Source organism: Heptranchias perlo, chromosome 20, assembly GCF_035084215.1.
Source record: "Heptranchias perlo isolate sHepPer1 chromosome 20, sHepPer1.hap1, whole genome shotgun sequence".
In the NCBI taxonomy this organism is placed as follows: domain Eukaryota; kingdom Metazoa; phylum Chordata; class Chondrichthyes; order Hexanchiformes; family Hexanchidae; genus Heptranchias; species Heptranchias perlo.
The window spans coordinates 48,857,931-48,877,599 of record NC_090344.1 but is presented as its reverse complement, the minus strand read 5'-3'; the positions used below and the strand labels follow the sequence as shown (position 1 = coordinate 48,877,599).

At 45.0% G+C, this 19,669-nt stretch overlaps 1 protein-coding gene across 2 annotated transcripts in view; it reads right to left on the bottom strand.

Moving 5' to 3' along the window:
- The window catches only part of LOC137335827 (PH and SEC7 domain-containing protein 4-like), a 67,780-nt gene extending 49,174 nt beyond the window's left edge, over positions 1-18,606 (bottom strand). The window contains exons 1-2 of one of the 2 annotated variants that reach the window (XM_068001278.1): positions 18,453-18,606; positions 13,936-15,084 (exon numbers count right to left, since the gene is read on the bottom strand). In XM_068001278.1, coding sequence (XP_067857379.1) covers positions 13,936-14,982 — 1,047 coding nt within the window. In that variant the 5' untranslated portion in view covers positions 14,983-15,084; positions 18,453-18,606. The remainder of the gene's footprint in view (positions 1-13,935; positions 15,085-18,452) is intronic. The other variant, XM_068001279.1, reaches the window with a different exon arrangement.
- Positions 18,607-19,669: the final 1,063 nt, after the last annotated feature.

Below are 19,669 nucleotides of genomic sequence, written 5' to 3'. Positions count from 1 at the left end.
AATTGGAGAAGTGCAAACACTGCCTCAGGAATCATAGAATCTTACAGCACAGAAGAAGGCCATTCAGCCCATCGTGCCTATACCGGCTTTTTGAAAGAGCTCTCCAATAATTCCCACTCCCCTGCTCTTTCCCCATAGGCCTGCAAATTATTTTCCTTTTCGAGTATTTCTCCAATTCCCTTTTGAAAGTTACTGTTGAATCTGCTTCCACCGCCCTTTCAGGCAGTGCATTCCAGATCATAACAACTCGCTGCGCAAAATAATTTCTCCTCATCTCCCCCCTCCCCCCCCCCCCCCCCCCCGGCTCTTTTGCCAATTATCTTAAGTCTGTGTCCTCTGGTCAGCGATCCTCCTCCCAGTGGAAACAGGTTCTCCTTATTTACTCGATCAAAACTCTTCATAATTTTGAACAATTCCATGAAATCTGGTGCAATAGGGGTTCGCTTCTGGAGCTGGAGATGAACAATATTTTAGGGACAGTGAAGGGGGAGTTTTACTCTGAATCAGCCCCTGCCTCTACTGTACATGACTGGGGAGTGCTTGATACTGACACGAGGTGCCCAGAACAGATATATCCTGGAACAGCTGCACATCCAGCCAATTTAAGGAGCTGAGCATCGTTTCCACAAAATGGGATTGTTGGCACCAGCAGCTCTTCGGATCACGTGTCTTTCCGATTTCAATAAAAATAGCGACCAAGGGAATTATCCCCCCACTCAGTGTGTTCCCAGCCTGGACCGAATCATTGAATAATGAAATAAAACTGCACATCTCTCACTCTTTCCCTTCTCCTGCAATCTACAGGCTTCTAATACCCAAGCTCATCATCATCAAATTACTATTTCCTAATTTATCTCATCTTCGCTTCTGCCCTTTTCAGCCTTGGTGATGCCTGCCCTTCACCTTGTAATAATACTTCTTAAAAAAAAAACCTAAGAGCTGTTGAAGGTATTCAGGATGCTGTCATGTGAGAAGGGCAGAAAAATCACCGACAAAGGCCTCACTTCCCCCTGTTGCACCCATCTGGATTAAAGCTCTGCCCTCCGCCTATCAGCCACGCATTGATGTGTATCTGGAGAGAATTGAAAGGGTGATAAAGCAAAAACATGTACAGGGAAGGAAGGCAATTAAAGAGTTGGTTGGTAAATCTATGTAGAAGTTGAAACCAGTCCAATTGAAAAAGAAATAGGAAAAAATTCTCATTTGTCTGGTGGGTGTTTTCAGTCGTGTTGGCGTGTTTGATATGAGGTAGCATTTCAGAGTTGCGTTGCCATGCGTCCTTGCATTACTCATTTACCACAAATGTCACCCTTACTCTCAGTGTCCTAGCCGCCTACCAGATCCTGCTCTGACAGTGCTCCTATAGCTATTAAAGTGTGCTGGTTTCTAGCTGCTTCTTTGGGGATGACTCAAAGGACCATTCTTTGCACCACTGTAGAGTAAGTAGAGGAGCCATAAGGGCGACACGTCCCGGCTTCCAATCCCGGTCTATGCTGAATTATTTGATGACAGCCACAGCAGCAGTTCGGCTGCTATCTTTGACCTCAGTGCCATTGTGTTGGTTGGGCTTTGTGGGGGGTGGGGGGGTGGAGGGGAAGTCGACCAAGGTGAATTTTCCCAATTCTCCCAGCCCTCTTGTGGGAAGATAAGTTCAAACTCTACGTATCTCCTGTTAGCACAGTCTGTACAGATAACTTACTGCACAAGGAATAAGAGAACCCAGCCGCCCACCTATGCCATGTGTATGTTTATTTCCCCTTTGTCCCGATTTCTTGTGTTTTGTGATTTACTTTTTGTGAAATTTATGGACATCAGGTTTAGGGGTATTAGTGGTGAGGAATGCAACACTTTCCATTTCAGGATCAATGTCAGCATCAAGCATTCCCAAATCGGGTACAGTATGGGTAAGATACAGAGTACAATTCACTCTATCTACACTGTCCCATCAAGCACTCCCAGGTCAGGTACAGCATGGGTTAGATACAGAATACCCAGAGAATGGTTAGAAAGTGGAACTCGCAACCACAGGGAGCAGCTGAGGCGACTTGCATGAATGCACTTAAGGGGAAACTAGATAAGTACACGAGAGAGAAAGGAATAGAACGATATGCTGATAGAGTTAGATGAAGTAGGGTGGGAGGAGGCTCGTGAGGAGCATAAACATTGGCATAGACCAGTTGGGCTGAATGCCTGTTTCTGTGCTGTAAATTCTATGTCAAAATACAGCCCTCTACACTGCTCCAATGATATGCCTCAATCTGCAGCCTCAGGAGAATGTCCCCTGATGCCCCAAAGTGACTTTTTTCATTTTTTCCTCCAACTCCCACACCAGCCATCCTGGGACCTCTCTGACTGAGATTGGGAATTTAGTGCCAGTTAAAGTTGAATTATTGTTTTGTGCTGTATGGTGTGTGTTGATTCCTCAATAGGAATTGGATGAAGACTGCCCAAACTCATCGATCTATTTTTTCAATAGGATGCATGCTTTCAAAGATTATTTTGACAACATGTGAAAACAGCAAGTTTGCACTGCTGTTAGCCTCGATCCTACTGACATATAATAGGCTTGTTCTCGTGATCAGCACAGTCCTCAATACTCATAGCTCTGAACATGCCATATCCTGTGCAAACAAATAGTGATGCATGCTGCATTTTAACAGCACGATGTTTAAGTCAGAATGAGCAGCTATGCTTTGCTTTTGATAAAAAATTTAATTTTCTTCACTTTGAATATGGTAGTAATTTAATGAAAGAACATTAATCCACTGACTAATGGCTGAATAATCCACAGATTAAGGCTGTTGATTTTTTTTGAAAGTTGGAGGTCAAACACCCAAACACAATCAAAGCTGATAATCCACTCCAATTTGTTTGCTAATCTTTGTTTGTGGAGCCTCACAGCTAGAAAACCAGAGTAACAGGAACATTGTGTAAAGCTCCTTTAGATTGTTGATAATGGTGCTCTCTGTTTTCTAGATCTTACACTGTGTGATCCCATTCACTTGTGCTACTCAGTATGGTAACATTTGTTATGTGCTCAGTAAACCTTCCACCAACCTTGCACTTACACTTAAATTGTGACTATTCTCACTGGCCAACCACAGTACTCTGCATAAAGAATGCATCGTTTTTATCAGCTGCTCCCTTTAAATAAACTCGCGGATCCAAACTGTGCTGTATGGTCGCAACGTTAAAATAGCATCTGCCCTGTTCAGTCTTCAGGCTTCAGTCCTCCCAATGTTTAAATGGAGGAAATGTTGTCTTATTCAGGACATATTCAAAACATTTACCTGACGAAGGAGGAAGCCTCCGAAAGCTTGTGAATTTAAAATAAAATTGCTGGACTATAACTTGGTGTTGTAAAATTGTTTACAATTATTCAGGACTGGCTGTCGGACAAGCAATCTGACAACGCAAAGGCAGTGGAGGGGTCAAGAGAACTGTTGGTGCGGTAGAACTGGGTGTCATCAGCGTACATATGGAACCGGATATTGTGTTACAATCATAGAATCATAGAATGGTAATGGCACAGAAGGAGGCCATTTGCAAGAGCAGAGAGTGTTTTCAGATGATGGCATCGAGGGGCAGCACGTAGATGAGAAATAGGAGGGAGCCAAGGATAGATCCTTGGGGGACTCCAGAGGTAATAGTGCAGAGGCGGGATGAGAAGCCATTGCAGGTGATTCTTTGGCTATGACTAGATAGATAGGAATGGAACCAGGTGAGCGCGGTCCCACTCAGCTGGACGACGGAGGAGAGGCGTTGGAGGAGGATAGTGTGGTCAACTGTGTCAAAGACTAATCGAGAAGGATGAGGAGGGATAGTTTACCATCGTCACAGTCACATAGGATGGTATTTATGACTTTGATAAGGGCCATTTCAATGTTGTGGCAGGGGTGGAAACCTGATTGGAGAGGTTCAAAAATAAAGTTGCGAGAAAGATGGGAACAGATTTGGGAGGTGACAACATGTTCAAGGACATTGGAGAGGAAAGGGAGGTTGGAGATGGGGTGGTAGTTTACAAGGACAGAGGGGTCAAAGGTGGTTTTTTGAGGAGGAGTTGGTAATGGCCGATTTCAAAAGGGAGGGGGACAGTACCTGAGGAGAGGGAACCGTTCACAATATCAGCTAGCATTGGGGCCAGGAAGGCTGGTCAGCAGTTTAGTGGGAATAGAGTTGAGAGAGCGGGAGGAGGATCTCATGGACAAGATGGGCTTGGAGAGAGCATGAGGGGAGATAGGAGAGATGGGAACCTTGGGGGAAGCTTGGCTTGGTGGACAAGTGGGAGGGAGGGATGCGGCAGAGACAGCTGAACAATGGTCTCAATCTTAGTGGCAAAGAAGTCCATGAGCTCCTCGCACTTATTGTTGGAGGGCAGGGTAGAGGAGTTTAAGGGGGGGTTTGACAGTGGAGAAGAGAAGCCAGGGATTATCTTTGTATTGCAGGATGATCCTGGAGTCGTGAGCAGTTTTGGCAGAGGGTAGCAGGACCCAATAGCGCATGATGTGGTCCAGTCAGATCTGATGATGAATGGCTAAACCTGTTATGCACCATAAGCGTTCAAGTCTGCGTCCCTTGGACTGAAGGGAGCAGAGATAGGTTCTGTACCAAGGGGAATGACCAGTGTGGGAGAGAGTGAGGGTTTTACTGGGTGACAGGCATCATAGGCGGAGGTGAGTGTGTGATTGAGCAGATCGGTAGCTGCAGAAGTATCGTTGTGAATGGAGGGCCAAAGGCTCGACAGTTGGGAGTTTGAAAGTGTCATTGTAAGTGACTTGGGGGAGAGTTTTTTCCAGGAGAGGATGCAGAAGGAAGTGGGATTGGAAGGGGGAATGAGGATGTGAGTGGTGAGGGATACAAGGAAGTGATCAGAGATGGTCTTACACAATGGGAATAGAGAGATCACGTGAGATGGCAAGGTTAAGGGGTGTGGCCATGAATATGGGTTTGAAAATTTATGTAGAGGGAGAGGTTAAGGGAGGACAGGAGGGCAGTGAACTTAGAGGAAAGAGGGCACGGTGAGTTCAGATGGAGATACAGTATGGATTTCAGAGCCTATTCGGGAATCCAACTACTGTCAATCTCTACCAAGAGTAAAGTAATTTAGACTTGGATTAGCCATCAGCCTGTCTGCAAAGACCACTTGACATCCAAAGTTAACCTCGAGGTGGCTGTTAAAAGCAATTTCCACGACAAGCACAGAAAATGTTTTATCTATCCATATGTATTTACAATATATTAAAAGTCTTGCATCCAGCATGCATTTCTTGTAAGTATTACATAGAATTCCATTGAAATTACAACATGGAAACAGGCCATTCAACCCAACAAATCCTTGTTGGTGTTTATCCTCCACATGCGCAGCAGTCCTAATCCCATATCCCTTTATCTCCCCTTTTCTTCAACCATCTATCCAAACTTTTTTTTTATTCGTTCATGGGATGTGGGCATCGCTGGCGAGGCCAGCTTTATTGCCCATCCCTAATTACCCTTGAGAAGGTGGTGGTGAGCCGCCTTCTTGAACCGCTGCAGTCCATGTGGTGAAGGTTCTCCCACAGTGCTGTTAGGAAGAGAGTTCCAGGATTTTGACCCAGCGACGATGAAGGGACGGCGATATATTTCCAAGTCAGCCCTTGTCCTTCTCGGTGGTAGAGGTAGTGGGTTTGGGAGGTGCTGTCGAAGAAGCCTTGGCGAGTTGCTGCAGTGCATCCTGTGGATGGTACACACTGCAGCCACAGTGTGCCGGTGGTGAAGGGAGTGAATGTTTAGGGTGGTGGATGGGGTGCCAATCAAGCGGGCTGCTTTGTCCTGGATGGTGTCGAGCTTCTTGAGTGTTGTTGGAGCTGCACTCATCCAGGCAAGTAGAGAGTATTCCATCACACTCCTGACTTGTGCCTTGTAGATGGTGGAAAGGCTTTGGGGAGTCAGGAGGTGAATCACTCGCCGCAGAATATCCAGCCTCTGACCTGCTCTTGTAGCCACAGTATTTATGTGGCTGGTCCAGTTAAGTTTCTGGTCAATGGTAACCACCAGGCTGTTGATGGGTGGGGGATTTGGCGATGGTAATGCCGTTGAATGTCAAGGGGAGGTGGTTAGACTCTCTCTTGTTGGAGATGGTCATTGCCTCGCACTTGTCTGGTGCGAATGTTACTTGCCACTTATCAGCCCAAGCCTGGATGTTGTCCAGGTCTTGCTGCATGCAGGCTCGGACTGCTTCATTATTTGAGGGGTTGCGAATGGAACTGAACACTGTGCAATCATCAGCGAACATCCCCATTTCTGACCTTATGATGGAGGGAAGGTCATTGATGAGGCAGCTGAAGATGGTTGGGCCTTGGACACTGCCCTGAGGAACTCCTGCAGCAATGTCCTGGGGCTGAGATGATTGGCCTCCAACAACCACTACCATCTTCCTTTGTGCGAGGTATGACTCCAGCCACTGGAGAGTTTCCCCCCTGATTCCCATTGACTTCAGTTTTACTAGGGCTCCTTGGTGCCACACTTGGTCAAATGCTGCCTTGATGTCAAGGGCAGTCACTCTCACCTCACCTCTGGAATTCAGCTCTTTTGTCCATGTTTGGACCAAGGCTGTAATGAGGTCTGGAGCCCAGTGGGCCTAGCGGAACCCAAACTGAGCGTCGGTGAGCAGGTTATTGGTGAGTAAGTGCCGCTTGATAGCACTGTCGACGACATCTTCCATCACTTTGCTGATGATTGAGAGTAGACTGGGGAGCGGTAATTGGCCGGATTGGATTTGTCCTGCTTTTTGTGGACAGGACATACCTGGGCAATTTTCCACTTGTCGGGTCGATGCCAGTGTCGCTGTACTGGAACAGCTTGGCTAGAGGCACGGCTAGTTCTGGAGCATAAGTCTTCGGCACTACAGCCTGGATGTTGTCGGGGCCCATAGCCTTTGCTGTATCCAGTGCACTCAGCCGTTTCTTGATGTCACTTGGAGTGAATTGAATTGGCTGAAGACTGGCTTCTGTGATGGTGGGGATATCGGGAGGAGGTCGAAATAGATCATTCACTCAGCACTTCTGGCTGAAGATGGTTGCAAACGCTTCAGCCTTGTCTTTTGCACTCACGTGTTGGACTCCACCATCATTGAGGATGGGGATGTTTACAGAGCCTCCTCCTCCTGTTAGTTGTTTAATTGTCTCCCACCATTCACGACTGGATGTGGCAGAACTGCAGAGCTTTGATCTGATACGCTGGTTGTGAAATCGCTTAGCTCTGTCTATAGCATGTTGCTTCCGCTGTTTAGCATGCATGTAGTCCTGAGTTGTAGCTTCACCAGGTTGGCACCTCATTTTTAGGTACGCCTGGTGCTGCTCCTGGCATGCTCTTCTGCACTCCTCATTGAATCAGGGTTGATCCCCTGGCTTGTTGGTAATGGTAGAGTGAGGAATATGCTGGGCTATGAGGTTACAGATTGTGCTGGAATACAATTCTGCTGCTGATGGCCCACAGCGCCTCATGGATGCCCAATTTTGAGCTTCCACATCTGTTCTGAATCTATCCCATTTAGCACAGTGGTAGTGCCACACAACACGTTGGATGGTATCCTCAGTGCGAAGATGGACTTCGTCTCCACGAGGACTGTGCGGTGGTCACTCCTACCAATACTGTCATGGACAGATGCATTTGCGACAGGTAGATTGGTGAGGATGAGGTCAAGTAAGTTTTTCCCTCGTGTTGGTTTGCTCACCACCTGCCGCAGGCCCAGTCTGGCAGCTATGTCCTTCAGGATTCGGCCAGCTCGGTCAGTAGTAGTGCTACCGAGCCACTCTTGGTGATGGACATTGAAGTCCCCCAGCCAGAGTACATTCTGTGCCCTTGCTACCCTCAGTGGTGTTCAACATGGAGGAGGACTGATTCATCAGCTGAGGGAGGGCGGTAGGTGGTAATCAGCAGGAGGTTTCATTGCCCATGTTTGACCTGATGCCATGAGATTTCATGGGGTCCAGAGTCAATGTTGAGGACTCCCAGGGCCACTCCATCCTGACTGTATATCACTGTACCGCCACCTCTGGTCAGTCTGTTCTGCCGGTGGGACAGGACATACCCAGGGTTGGTGATGGAAGAGTCTGGGACATTGGCTGAAAGATATGATTCTGTGAGTATGGCTATGTCAGGCTGTTCCTAAATGTTGAAATGTTCTCTGCTTCTATCACTAACTCTGGTAATGCATTCCACAGCCTCACAGTCCTCTATGTAAAAAGTTTCTCCTGCTCTCCATCCTAAATCTCTATCTTTTATCTATGTTTCCTCATTCGAGACCCCTCAACTTCTAGAAACAGTCTGTTTCTATCTACCCTGTCCTATCCCTTCATAATTTTAAAAACTTCTTTCAAATCACCCTATAATCTCTGTTTGAATGAAGACAGCCCCAATTTTTCAAGTCTTTGTCTTGTTTTTTTCAGTATGTGGATGGCCCGACTAGAGAGGGGGCAAAACTTGACCTCCTCTTGGGAAATAAGGAAGGGCAGGTGACAGAAGTGTTAGTGAGGGATCACTTTGGGACCAGTGATCATAATTCCATTAGTTTCAAGATAGCTGTGGAGAATGATAGGTCTGGCCCAAAAGTTAAAATTCTAAATTGGGGAAAGGCCAATTTTGATGGTATTAGACAGGAACTTTCAGTAGTTGATTGGGAGAGTCTGTTGGCAGGCAAAGGGACGTCTGGTAAGTGGGAGGCTTTCAAAAGTGTGTTAACCAGGGTTCAGGGTAAGCACATTCCTTATAAAGTGAAGGGCAAGGCTGGTAGAAGTAGGGAACCTTGGATGACTCGGGAGATTGAGGCCCTAGTCAAAAAGAAGACGGAGGCATATGACATGCATAGACAGCTGGGATCAAGTGGATCCCTTGAAGAGTATAGAGATTGCCGGAGTAGAGTTAAGAGAGAAATCAGGAGGGCAAAAAGGGGACATGAGATTGCTTTGGCAGATAAGGCAAAGGAGAATCCAAAGAGCTTCTACAAATACATAAAGGGCAAAAGAGTAACTAGGGAGAGAGTAGGGCCTCTTAAGGATCAACAAGGTCATCTATGTGCGGAACCACAAGAGATGGGTGAGATCCTAAATGAATATTTCACATCGGTATTTACGGTTGAGAAAGGCATGGATGTTAGGGAACTTGGGGAAATAAATAGTGATGTCTTGAGGAGTGTACATATTACAGAGAGGGAGGTGCTGGAAGTCTTAACGCGCATCAAGGTAGATAAATCTCCGGGACCTGATGAAATGTATCCCAGGACGTTATGGGAGGGTAGGGAGGAAATTGCGGGTCCCCTAGCAGAGATATTTAAATCATCGACAGCTACAGGTGAGGTGCCCGAAGATTGGAGGGTAGCAAATGTTGTGCCTTTGTTTAAGAAGGGCGGCAGGGAAAAGCCTGGGAACTACAGACCGGTGAGCCTGACATCTGTAGTGGGTAAGTTGTTAGAGGGTATTCTGAGAGACAGGATCTACAGGCATTTGGAGAGGCAGGGACTGATTAGGAACAGTCAGCGTGGTTTTGTGAGAGGAAAATCATGTCTCACGAGTTTGATTGAGTTTTTTGAAGGGGTAACCAAGAAGATAGATGAGGGCTGTGCAGTAGACGTGGTCTACATGGACTTTAGCAAAGCCTTTGACAAGGTACCGCATGGTAGGTTGTTACATAAGGTTAAATCTCACGGGATCCAAGGTGAGGTAGCCAATTGGATACAAAATTGGATTGACGACAGAAGACAGAGGGTGGTTGTAGAGGGTTGTTTTTCAAACTGGAGGCCTGTGACCAGCGGTGTGCCTCAGGGGTCGGTGCTGGGTCCGCTGTTATTTGTGATTTATATTAATGATTTGGATGAGAATTTAGGAGGCATGGTTAGTAAGTTTGCAGATGACACCAAGATTGGTGGCATTGTGGACAGTGAAGAAGGTTATCTAGGATTGCAATGGGATCTTGATAAATTGGGCCAGTGGGCCGATGAATGGCAGATGGAGTTTAATTTAGATAAATGTGAGGTGATGCATTTTGGGAGATTGAATTGGGCCAGGACCTACTCCGTTAATGGTAGGGCGTTGGGGAGAGTTATAGAACAAAGAGATCTGGGAGTACAGGTTCATAGCTCCTTGAAAGTGGAGTCACAGGTGGATAGGGTGGTGAAGAAGGCATTCAGCATGCTTGGTTTCATTGGTCAGAACATTGAATACAGGAGTTGGGATGTCTTGTTGAAGTTGTACAAGACATTAGTAAGGCCACACTTGGAATACTGTGTCCAGTTCTGGTCACCCTATTATAGAAAGGATATTATTAAACTAGAAAGAGTGCAGAAAAGATTTACTAGGATGCTACCGGGACTTGATGGTTTGACTTATAGGGAGAGGTTGGATAGACTGAGACTTTTTTCCCTGGAGAGTAGGAGGTTTAGGGGTGATCTTATAGAAGTCTATAAAATAATGAGGGGCGTAGATAAGGTAGATAGTCAAAATCTTTTCCCAAAGGTAGGGGAGTCTATAACGAAGGGGCATAGATTTAAGGTGAGAGGGGAGAGATACAAAAGGTTCCAGAGGGGCAATTTTTTCACTCAAAGGGTGGTGAGTGTCTGGAACGAGCTGCCAGAGGCAGTAGTAGAGGCGGGTACAATTTTGTCTTTTAAAAAGCATTTGGACAGTTACATGGGTAAGATGGGTATAGAGGGATATGGGCCAAGTGCAGGCAATTGGGACTAGCTTAGTGGTATAAACTGGGCGACATGGACATGTTGGGCCGAAGGGCCTGTTTCCATGTTGTAAACTTCTATGATTCTATGTATTTATATTTCCATATCCCAGGCAGCACTGAATCGGCACCATGTGTTCTTGGTATCACCTCAACATCCTTCCTCTAGTGTGGAGACCAAAACTGCACACAATACTCCAGCTGTGGTTTTACTTTGATGTACGTTGACCATTACATCTCGATTTTCAATCACACCCATTTCCTGTATCTCTTGCCCCATCATACTCTTGACTGCCTCAAAGTAAAACAGCAGCAAATAAGAACTAAAGAGATAGGGAAGTAAAGAATCAAAAAATTAGGAAAGTGGTTGGAGTATTACAAAAAAGAAGCTGCTAACAACAACAACTACTTGCATTTTGACGGTGCTTTTAAGGTAGTAAAACGTCCCAAAGCGCTTCACAGGAGCATCATCATACAAAATTTGACACCGAGCCACATAAGGAGATATTAGAACAGGTGACCAAAGCTTGGTAAAAGAGGTAGGTTTTAAGGAGCGTCTTAAAGGAGGAGAGAGAGTTAGAGAGGCGGATAAGTTTAGGGAGAGAATTCCAGAGCTTAGGGCCTTGGCAGCTGAAGGCACGGCCACCAGTGGTGGAGCGAAGAAAATCAGGGATGCGCAAGAGGCCAGAATTGGAGGAGCGCAGAGATCTCGGAGGGTTGTAGGGCTGGAGGAGGTTACAGAGATCGGGAGGGGCGAGGGCCAAAGAGGGATTTGAAAACAAGGATGAGAATTTTAAAATTGAGGTGTTGCCAGCCCGGGAGCCAATGTAGGTCAGCGAGCACAGGGATGATTGGCAAACGGGACTTGGTGCGAATTCGGATATGGGAAGCAGACTTATGAAAACAACTAAATCTGATTAGCCAGTCATGGGAGCCTACCGCTACTTTTTTTTAAGAGGTGAGCCAATTGATTCACTAAAAATGCTTTATGAAGAAATTATGTCGCCATCTTTTACTCAGTGATTGAAAATTCTAATGTACAAAAGTAAAGTTTTAATGAAAATAAAAATTACATATTTCACAATAACATGATTAAATTTACCCATTGAATTGTATTTTAATGCATTCAGTAAACTTTTTACTTGAAGGCCTCAGCTTCTCCCACAAGCCAGGGCTTAGTATTGATATTGATGCCCAGAGCTTTAACTCTTTTAGCTGAACGAAGATCCTACATGTGCAGTGTGCACAATTTCCGAGGATGCATTAGCAGCTTTTCTGCTAAAACATTTCTCTTCAGCTTCCAGCAATATCTGCTTGGGGTGTTTCAAGTAAAATGAGAGGATATATTTCTAAAATTTTATTTGGGTAAAGTTTGTCTTGAGTTTTAAAAAAAAAGAGAGAGAAGCTGTTGGTGTGTGCGACAGAGAGAGATGTCCACTTCACTATTACAGACCAATGTGCTCCATTTCCACCTGAGATGGTGAGAGGCACACACAAGCACACGTCTCGGAACCAGTCCACAAAATACTGAACTCAGTGTTTAAAGAAATCTTTTAGAGACTTACAAATCAGTGGTACCCAATTCCAGCACCGTCACCGTCACCACAGTGCGGCCAAACCCCGTCACCGTCACCACAGTGCGGCCAAACCCCGGCACCGTCACCACAGTGCGGCCAAACCCCGGCACCGTCACCACAGTGCGGCCAAACCCCGTCACCGTCACCACAGTGCGGCCAAACCCCGGCACCGTCACCACAGTGCGGCCAAACCCCGGCACCATCACCACAGTGCGGCCAAACCCCGGCGCCGTCACCACAGTGCGGCCAAACCCCGGCGCCGTCACCACAGTGCGGCCAAACCCCGTCGCCGTCACCACAGTGCGGCCAAACCCCGGCACCGTCACCACAGTGCGGCCAAACCCCGTCACCGTCACCACAGTGCGGCCAAACCCCGTCACCGTCACCACAGTGCGGCCAAACCCCGTCACCGTCACCACAGTGCGGCCAAACCCCGGCACCGTCACCACAGTGCGTCCGTATCCCAGCACCGTCCCCACCCCGCGTCCGTATCCCAGCACCGTCCCCACCGCGCGTCCGTATCCCAGCACCGTCACCACAGCGCGGCCAAAACCCAGCACCTTCACCACAGCGCGGCCAAACACCGGCACCTTCACCACAGCGTGACCAAACCCCGGCGCCGTCACCACAGCACGGCCAAACCCCGGCACCTCCACCACAGCACGACCAAAACCCGGCACCTCCACCACAGCGCGACCAAAACCCGGCACCTCCACCACAGCGCAGCCAAACCCCGGCACCGTCACCATAGCGCGTCCGTATCCCAGCACCTTCACCATAGCGCGGCCAAACCCCAGCACCGTCACCACGGTGTAACCAAAACCCCAGCACCGTCACCACAGTGCGGCCAAAACCCCAGCACCGTCACCACAGTGCGGCCAAAACCCCAGCACCGTCACCACAGTGCGGCCAAAACCCAGCACCTTGACCACAGTGCAACCAAAACCCCAGCACCTCCATCATAGCGCAACCAACACCCGGCACCTTCACCATAGCGTGTCCGTATCCCAGCACCTTCACCACAGCGCGGCCAAAACCCAGCACCTTCACCACAGCGCAGCCAAACCCCAACTCGTACATCTTACATAATATCTTGATGTGTATTACCTCAGCATTAAAAATGGCAAGAGCTAATAGTTATATACAGAGGTGAAGAAATAAAAATAGAATAAAGCCCACTCATTTCCAGTTATCAGAGGATAATGGTCAGAGTCACTGAATTTGATCCTCAAAGCACGAGTGGAAATTCCAAAATGCCGCTTAATAAAAATGGAATTTGACTGACTCAGTCACTGTAAATTGCTGGCTCTAGTACATTATGTAACACTGATTTTTATAGAACAATGTATTCTCTGACTAACTGTCAACAATGCCAGGGGAGACCTGCTAGCTTCTGTATCAATGTTTTGGGAATGAGTGTCCCGCTCCAGACATCACACTCCAAAGTGTCGGAAGTATGTTCAAACAGAAAGACCAGTCACTCCATGTTTTCTTTTCCTGGCCTGGAGCCAGACATTTACAAGCACCTGGAAATCTGCAAACTTTTTAATAAATAAAAGATGGAATCAAAACTTCACACCAAAAGGGATGAATGAAGCTCAGTGGTCACAAACCTCTATTTCTACATCTTCACATGGTTAAAAAGATCCATTACCTCAGTTTCTGTTGGTTCGTTGTTCCATACTACCAGCTCCTTGTGCACTGAAGCAATGTATGAAGGCAATGTAGATGCTGAATCACATGTGCTTGGCCCATAGCAGGTTTCTATAAGAGCTTCTCCGACCCCATGATTTTCCACTTCACTGCTTGATGGATCACAGTTCATGGGCATTGCCACGGGTTCCAGGTTATGCTTATCTGCTAACACCTCGTGCTCAGTGTTGGGAATTTCTGTGGTGGAAATTGGAACAAAAGCTTGGTTCTGATGCCACACGTCATGTTGTAAAAAAGCAACATCTGATGGGTCCATAACAACTTCATCAGGAGTTGTGGCTGCACCAGATGTCTGAGCCAAATCTCCAGCTTTTTCCTTCAAGAGCTCTTCATCAGTTTCTTCACTAAAAGAGGGTGTTAATGGTTCTGAAGTACTTGGGCTCTCAGTTAACATCGAGTCTGAATGATTAAATAGCTTGTCATTACTTTCTCCAGTACAGTTTTCTGTTTCCTTGGTCCTGTTAGTCACTAATACAGCTTGTACCCATGGAGTGCACCCATCACTTTCCAATGAACTTGTGCTTCCTGATTGACTGGAAGCATCTGATTTGTCTTCAGTGTCCTCATAAAACTGACTGTTTGTGCATTCACTAGTATATGTTTCAATTGGTCCTGAATCTAAACTTTCACTCTGGTAGAATGTGCTTTTGTTTTCTAAACTGAAAGTCATGTCTGGGCTCTCTGCAGTAACATTATGTTCCTTCTGTTCTTCATTGGCACCCTCCATATACCTGAAGTCACCTGGCTCTGTCTGGTTAATATCTGGATTGGCTGAGATCTGAAAAAGGTTTGTTTCGAAGAGGGTATTGCTGCCCTGTGTCTCTGGCTCAGAAAATCCTAATAACCCAGAGCTGTCAACGCTGAAAGAGTTCACGTCTTGTGCACTGCTGCCATTGTCTTCTTCGGTGTTGCCATCTCCTTCTGTACCACCGGAATCTTTTGAGGAGGCTATCTGTTCCATGTTACTCAGGAAATCAAAATGATCCATCTTCAAGTGTCAAAGGGAACACGACCAAGTCACACAAGATCAGCTTGGAAGATTTCAGTGGATTCTGGAAAGTTGCAGTCAGCTTTTTGCCATGGTGATCTGCTAAATAATAATTAGAGTGACTGTGAAAACTTTGTGCAAACATATCAGCAAATTCACATTTTTTTTGTTGTCTTGCACAATTTCCAGAATTAATATTTTTGGAAGAAGAATGATAAAAGGCAACTGTCAGATCTGCAAAGGATCTATGAATGAGGCCTAAGTGAGTGCAACTCGAGCATAAATCGTCCGATTCAGTGCAGGTCAAGATTCAAGCCACTTTGTTCCTCCTGACCTACTGGTAGTAATATGACTGTCTACTTGAGGCAGTAAACTCTTTACATCTCAATTTAATCTGAATAAAATGCCTCCAGGAGGACATTGACCTATTTTATTTCCCTTTGCTTTTTGCTTAACAAATAGCGTATCGTATGTGACTGGCATTCGAGTGTTAAAGTGGCCCACAGCAGAGCTCAGTCAGAGCTTCACCTCAGCCAGAACATATTGACCACGTTTCAAACGTACTTTCACCAAAAGATGTAGGTCGATGAAATAAAATTCTTTTAATTTAAAGTGAATGAATGAAAGCGACAGTGGCAATGTTAAACAGAATGGGTTCCAGGGTGTGATGGCAGGCGGGGTCCAAACCATGCTGGAGGGTGTCACAAATAACCTGCAGATCAATGTCCTTTAAAGAGGTACTTGAGCTAAAATTAATTTTTAAAAAAAGACCTTGCATTTCTATTGCCCCATTTACGACCTCAGTATGTCCCAAAGCGCTCTCCAGCCAATGAAGTGTAGTCACTGTTGTAATGGAGGAATCCATTATATTTGGAATGCAGAGACAACTTTTTATATTTATTTCCTTAATGGTGATTTTTTTTTGCTGAGGAGAGATTATCGTTATTTTTATTTGTTCAGTTAAGAAATTCTAGCCTAGATCACAGACAGGAGAAGGTGGATTCTAATTATTAAATTTAAACCTCTCTTCAACAGTTCAGCTATTATCTGACCTAGCCGGTGTTGTTCTAGTCGACTTCCTATTGAGAAACTGCAACACTTCAGCAATTACAAAGGGAAGTTCCGAGTGCGAGGCCATGTAAAGTTCCAGAATAACGATAACTACAGCAAACTACAGGAGCTAAACTGTGCCCTTATTGCATTGTGGAATATTGCAAATAGGGAATACCACATCATCAAATTCCTACAGCAATTATTTAAGAGAATATTATCATACAACTCACAGAATTGTAGAAATTACAGTACAAAAAGAAGCCATGGGCCATTGCACCTGTGCCATTGCACCTGCACCTCCTTCAACTGGAGCTGCCCATTCTAATCCTATTTATCTGCCCTTTCTCCTTGTCCTTTTATATTCTTTCTTTTCAAATACCTATCCAGTTTTTGTTTAATTGATGTTATGGTTTCTGCCTCAATAGCCCCTTGTGGTCAAATATTCCATGTTCCTCTGTTTGGAACAAATTTTCCTAACTTCCCCCTTTGTTCATCCAGTGATAGCTTCGGAGTCCATGCCCTCTCGTTATTAATTCGTCAATCTGAGGAAACAACCTTTCACTGTTTATCCTCTCAAAATCTTTCATCAATTTGAAAACTTCTATTAAATCCCCCCCCAACCATTAACCATCTCTATTTCATTCTAAAAAGCCTCAAGTTTTTACACCTTTTATCTCATTTTTGCATTCACAGCTATATTTATATTCCTAATACTGCATTTTATTGGGATTAAATTTAATAGTTTAATCTTCACTCATTTTACTGGACTTTAATACATAGAATTGCATAGAATTTACAGCACAGAAACAGGCCATTTGGCCCAACTGGTCCATGCTTGTGTTTATGCTCCACTCGAGTCTCCTCCCACCCCTCTTCATCCAACCCTATCAGGCTATCCTTCTATTCCTTTCTCATTCATGTGTTTATCTAGCTTTCCCTTAAATGCGTCTATGCTATTCGCCTCAACTACTCCACATTCGAATCACTCTCTGGGTAAAACAGTTCCTCCTGAATATAATTCCTAATATAATTGTAAATTAAAGAAAGAATGTTATTAATTGAAATTCATTGTGAAGTCTCAGTGAAAATGTTGTGTTTGAGGCAGATGGTTACCCCTGTGTTGTCCTTGTAATGTCACTGGCTTTCGAAATAAAAAGGCTTCAGAATGCTGCTCACTTCATGTGATTCATTTTGTGGGTTTGCTTGTTTTAGCAGCAGGGACAAATAAAAATTTATATTGCCCCAGGTCGTGTGACTTACCAGTACGCACTTCGAACAGAAGAAGAAAATGGTCACAAAAAGCAACCTCCGTACAATCAATTAATCAACAAAATTATTTCCCCCAAATACGAAAAAAAATTATGTCTCTGAGGTCACACCCCCTCCGACCTCATAAATGAAACCAGACTTGTTATAAAAATATTATTGTACAACTTGTAGGTTTGGGGCAAATTAGGGGATTGCAGAGTTACCTTCCTTCACCTTTCACTTGTGTACGAACTCTGCCCTGGCGTTAACAATCTGTTATTCCTGTTGCTGCTCAAGGTGACCTTTACTACTGTTCACTTTCTATGTTATCATTGACACCAGGACAAGTTGGGATTGGGAGTGGGGATTTTGATCCTCCAAATTGTAAGGTTGATCTTTATAACTGTGGGGGTTATATTTTATCTGTTCGAAGAATGGCTGGAGTGTAAAGTTATTTTATAAGGGTTCTTTATAATTCAGCCACATGCACTATTGAAATGTCAGTCTATTTCTGATCCAAGTAACATACGTTGCTTTCAGTCTGATAGTAACTTGTCTCTACCCTTAGGAATTTTAAGGAAGACAGAAAACGTTTGTTCCCAATTTGTCTCCAATGAAGCCAGTTAGTTGAGGCACTCGGGCGGAAATGAGATTGTTCTCAGTAAGTAAAACCCACAATGATTGACTTGTATATGTTTGAGAAGTATTTCACTTCCAGGACTTGGCTCCCTGCTTTGAGTGCAGGTATTGGGACTGTGTTACACTGGGAGGCAATGCAGCCTGCAGTATACATGAAACCTACTGACATGGCACCTGTATCAAGAGATCACCTGTCTCAAGGATCAAACCTAGAGCAAAGAAGGACTGGCAGTAAATGTGACATGTGGTGAGAGGCAGGGGGAACTTCTGTGTGACCGTAATAGGTCAATTTTAACTGCACGCAACTTAACAGAAGTTTTTTTTTCGACAAATATCATCTATGTTCAATCCAGGGGGTTTATTTGGATGAGATTTGTGTAGTTTTACTTTTAAAAGACTGCACAGACAGTGTTTAAACTGTCACTTACTAAAACATTTAAGACAACTAACTACCTGATGGAAAAAAAGGCCTTGTTTTTGCTTAAATCTGCCGATTAGGTTAGTGTTTGAAGTAAAGTTTGTGAACTTACCCGTCGGGCTTCGCGTGTGTCACTGCATCTCTTACGAAGCCAGCTCCCTGAGAAGTTGGCTTATGTTGCTGTCCAAGGGGGGCCTAACCAGTGAAGACTTTTCTATTCTGTCCTGTTTTTCTAACAAGCAGCTCTAATTTTTCAAAGTCTCCGTTCAAGTTGACACATGCTCACTTCCTTCCGCAAGTTCAACGTTTGACAGAAAATTAGTGAAGTGGGAGGATCCACAGCAACTAGTTGAGATACAGGACAGTTAAAACCGATCTCTTTGTGCCTCTGAACAAGTATCAGCAAAGAGAGATTCAAAGGGAGATTTGCACAGCTGCTGTGCAGTGTTATGTGCTGTGCCTTAATCTGTGCCCTAGAGCATGTACAGTCTCACAAATAATTCTGCTGCTCCCCTATTTGAAAGTGGTTCTTTCCACCAGTGACAATCCAAGAGGCTTCCGTTGTCTAGATACGATCAAATGCTCTTGCATGCAAGACATAGGAAAATAATGCACTTCTGACCATCCGACACCTGCTAGAGTAGAAGGCCACTGCTACTTCAAACGATATTAATAGAGGTTTATTTAAAGGAATCAGCATCCCTATTGTTGGCCAGAGCTGAAGTGTTAAATAAGCTTTTAACTCTTTCGAAGCTATTATCAAATATAGCGCAGAATGATTCAAAATCAGGTCAATGCTTTTAAATTGTTTAAATCTGCAAGAAACAGTTACTTCACCTTGCAGACTGGCTACAATTCTGAATGAAGGAGTGTTACAACTGAGCACATTTCCAATGAGATTTTTTTAAAAATTGAGATTGCTGGAAATCTGAAATAAAAAATACAGGAAATGCTGGGAATACACAGCAGGTGCATCAGCATCTGAAAAGAAAAAAGACAGTTAATATTTTGGAAATGGATTCTATGTTAGAACTCAGTTTCCACCCAAAAGATTAACCTGTCCTCTCTCTTTTCAAGGGGTGATAAGTCGATTGGTGGCCGTGCCTTCAGATGTCTAAGCCTTAAGCTCTGGAATTACCTCCATAAACCTCTCCGCCTCTCCACCGCTCACTCCTTAAAACCTACCTCTTTGACTAAGCGTTTGGGCACCTGTCCGAATGCCTCCTTCTTTGGCTCAGCGTCAATTTTGTTTGTCTGATTAAGCTCCTGTGAAGTGCCTTGGGATGTTTTACTACGTTGAAGGCACCATATAAATGCAAGTTGTTGTTG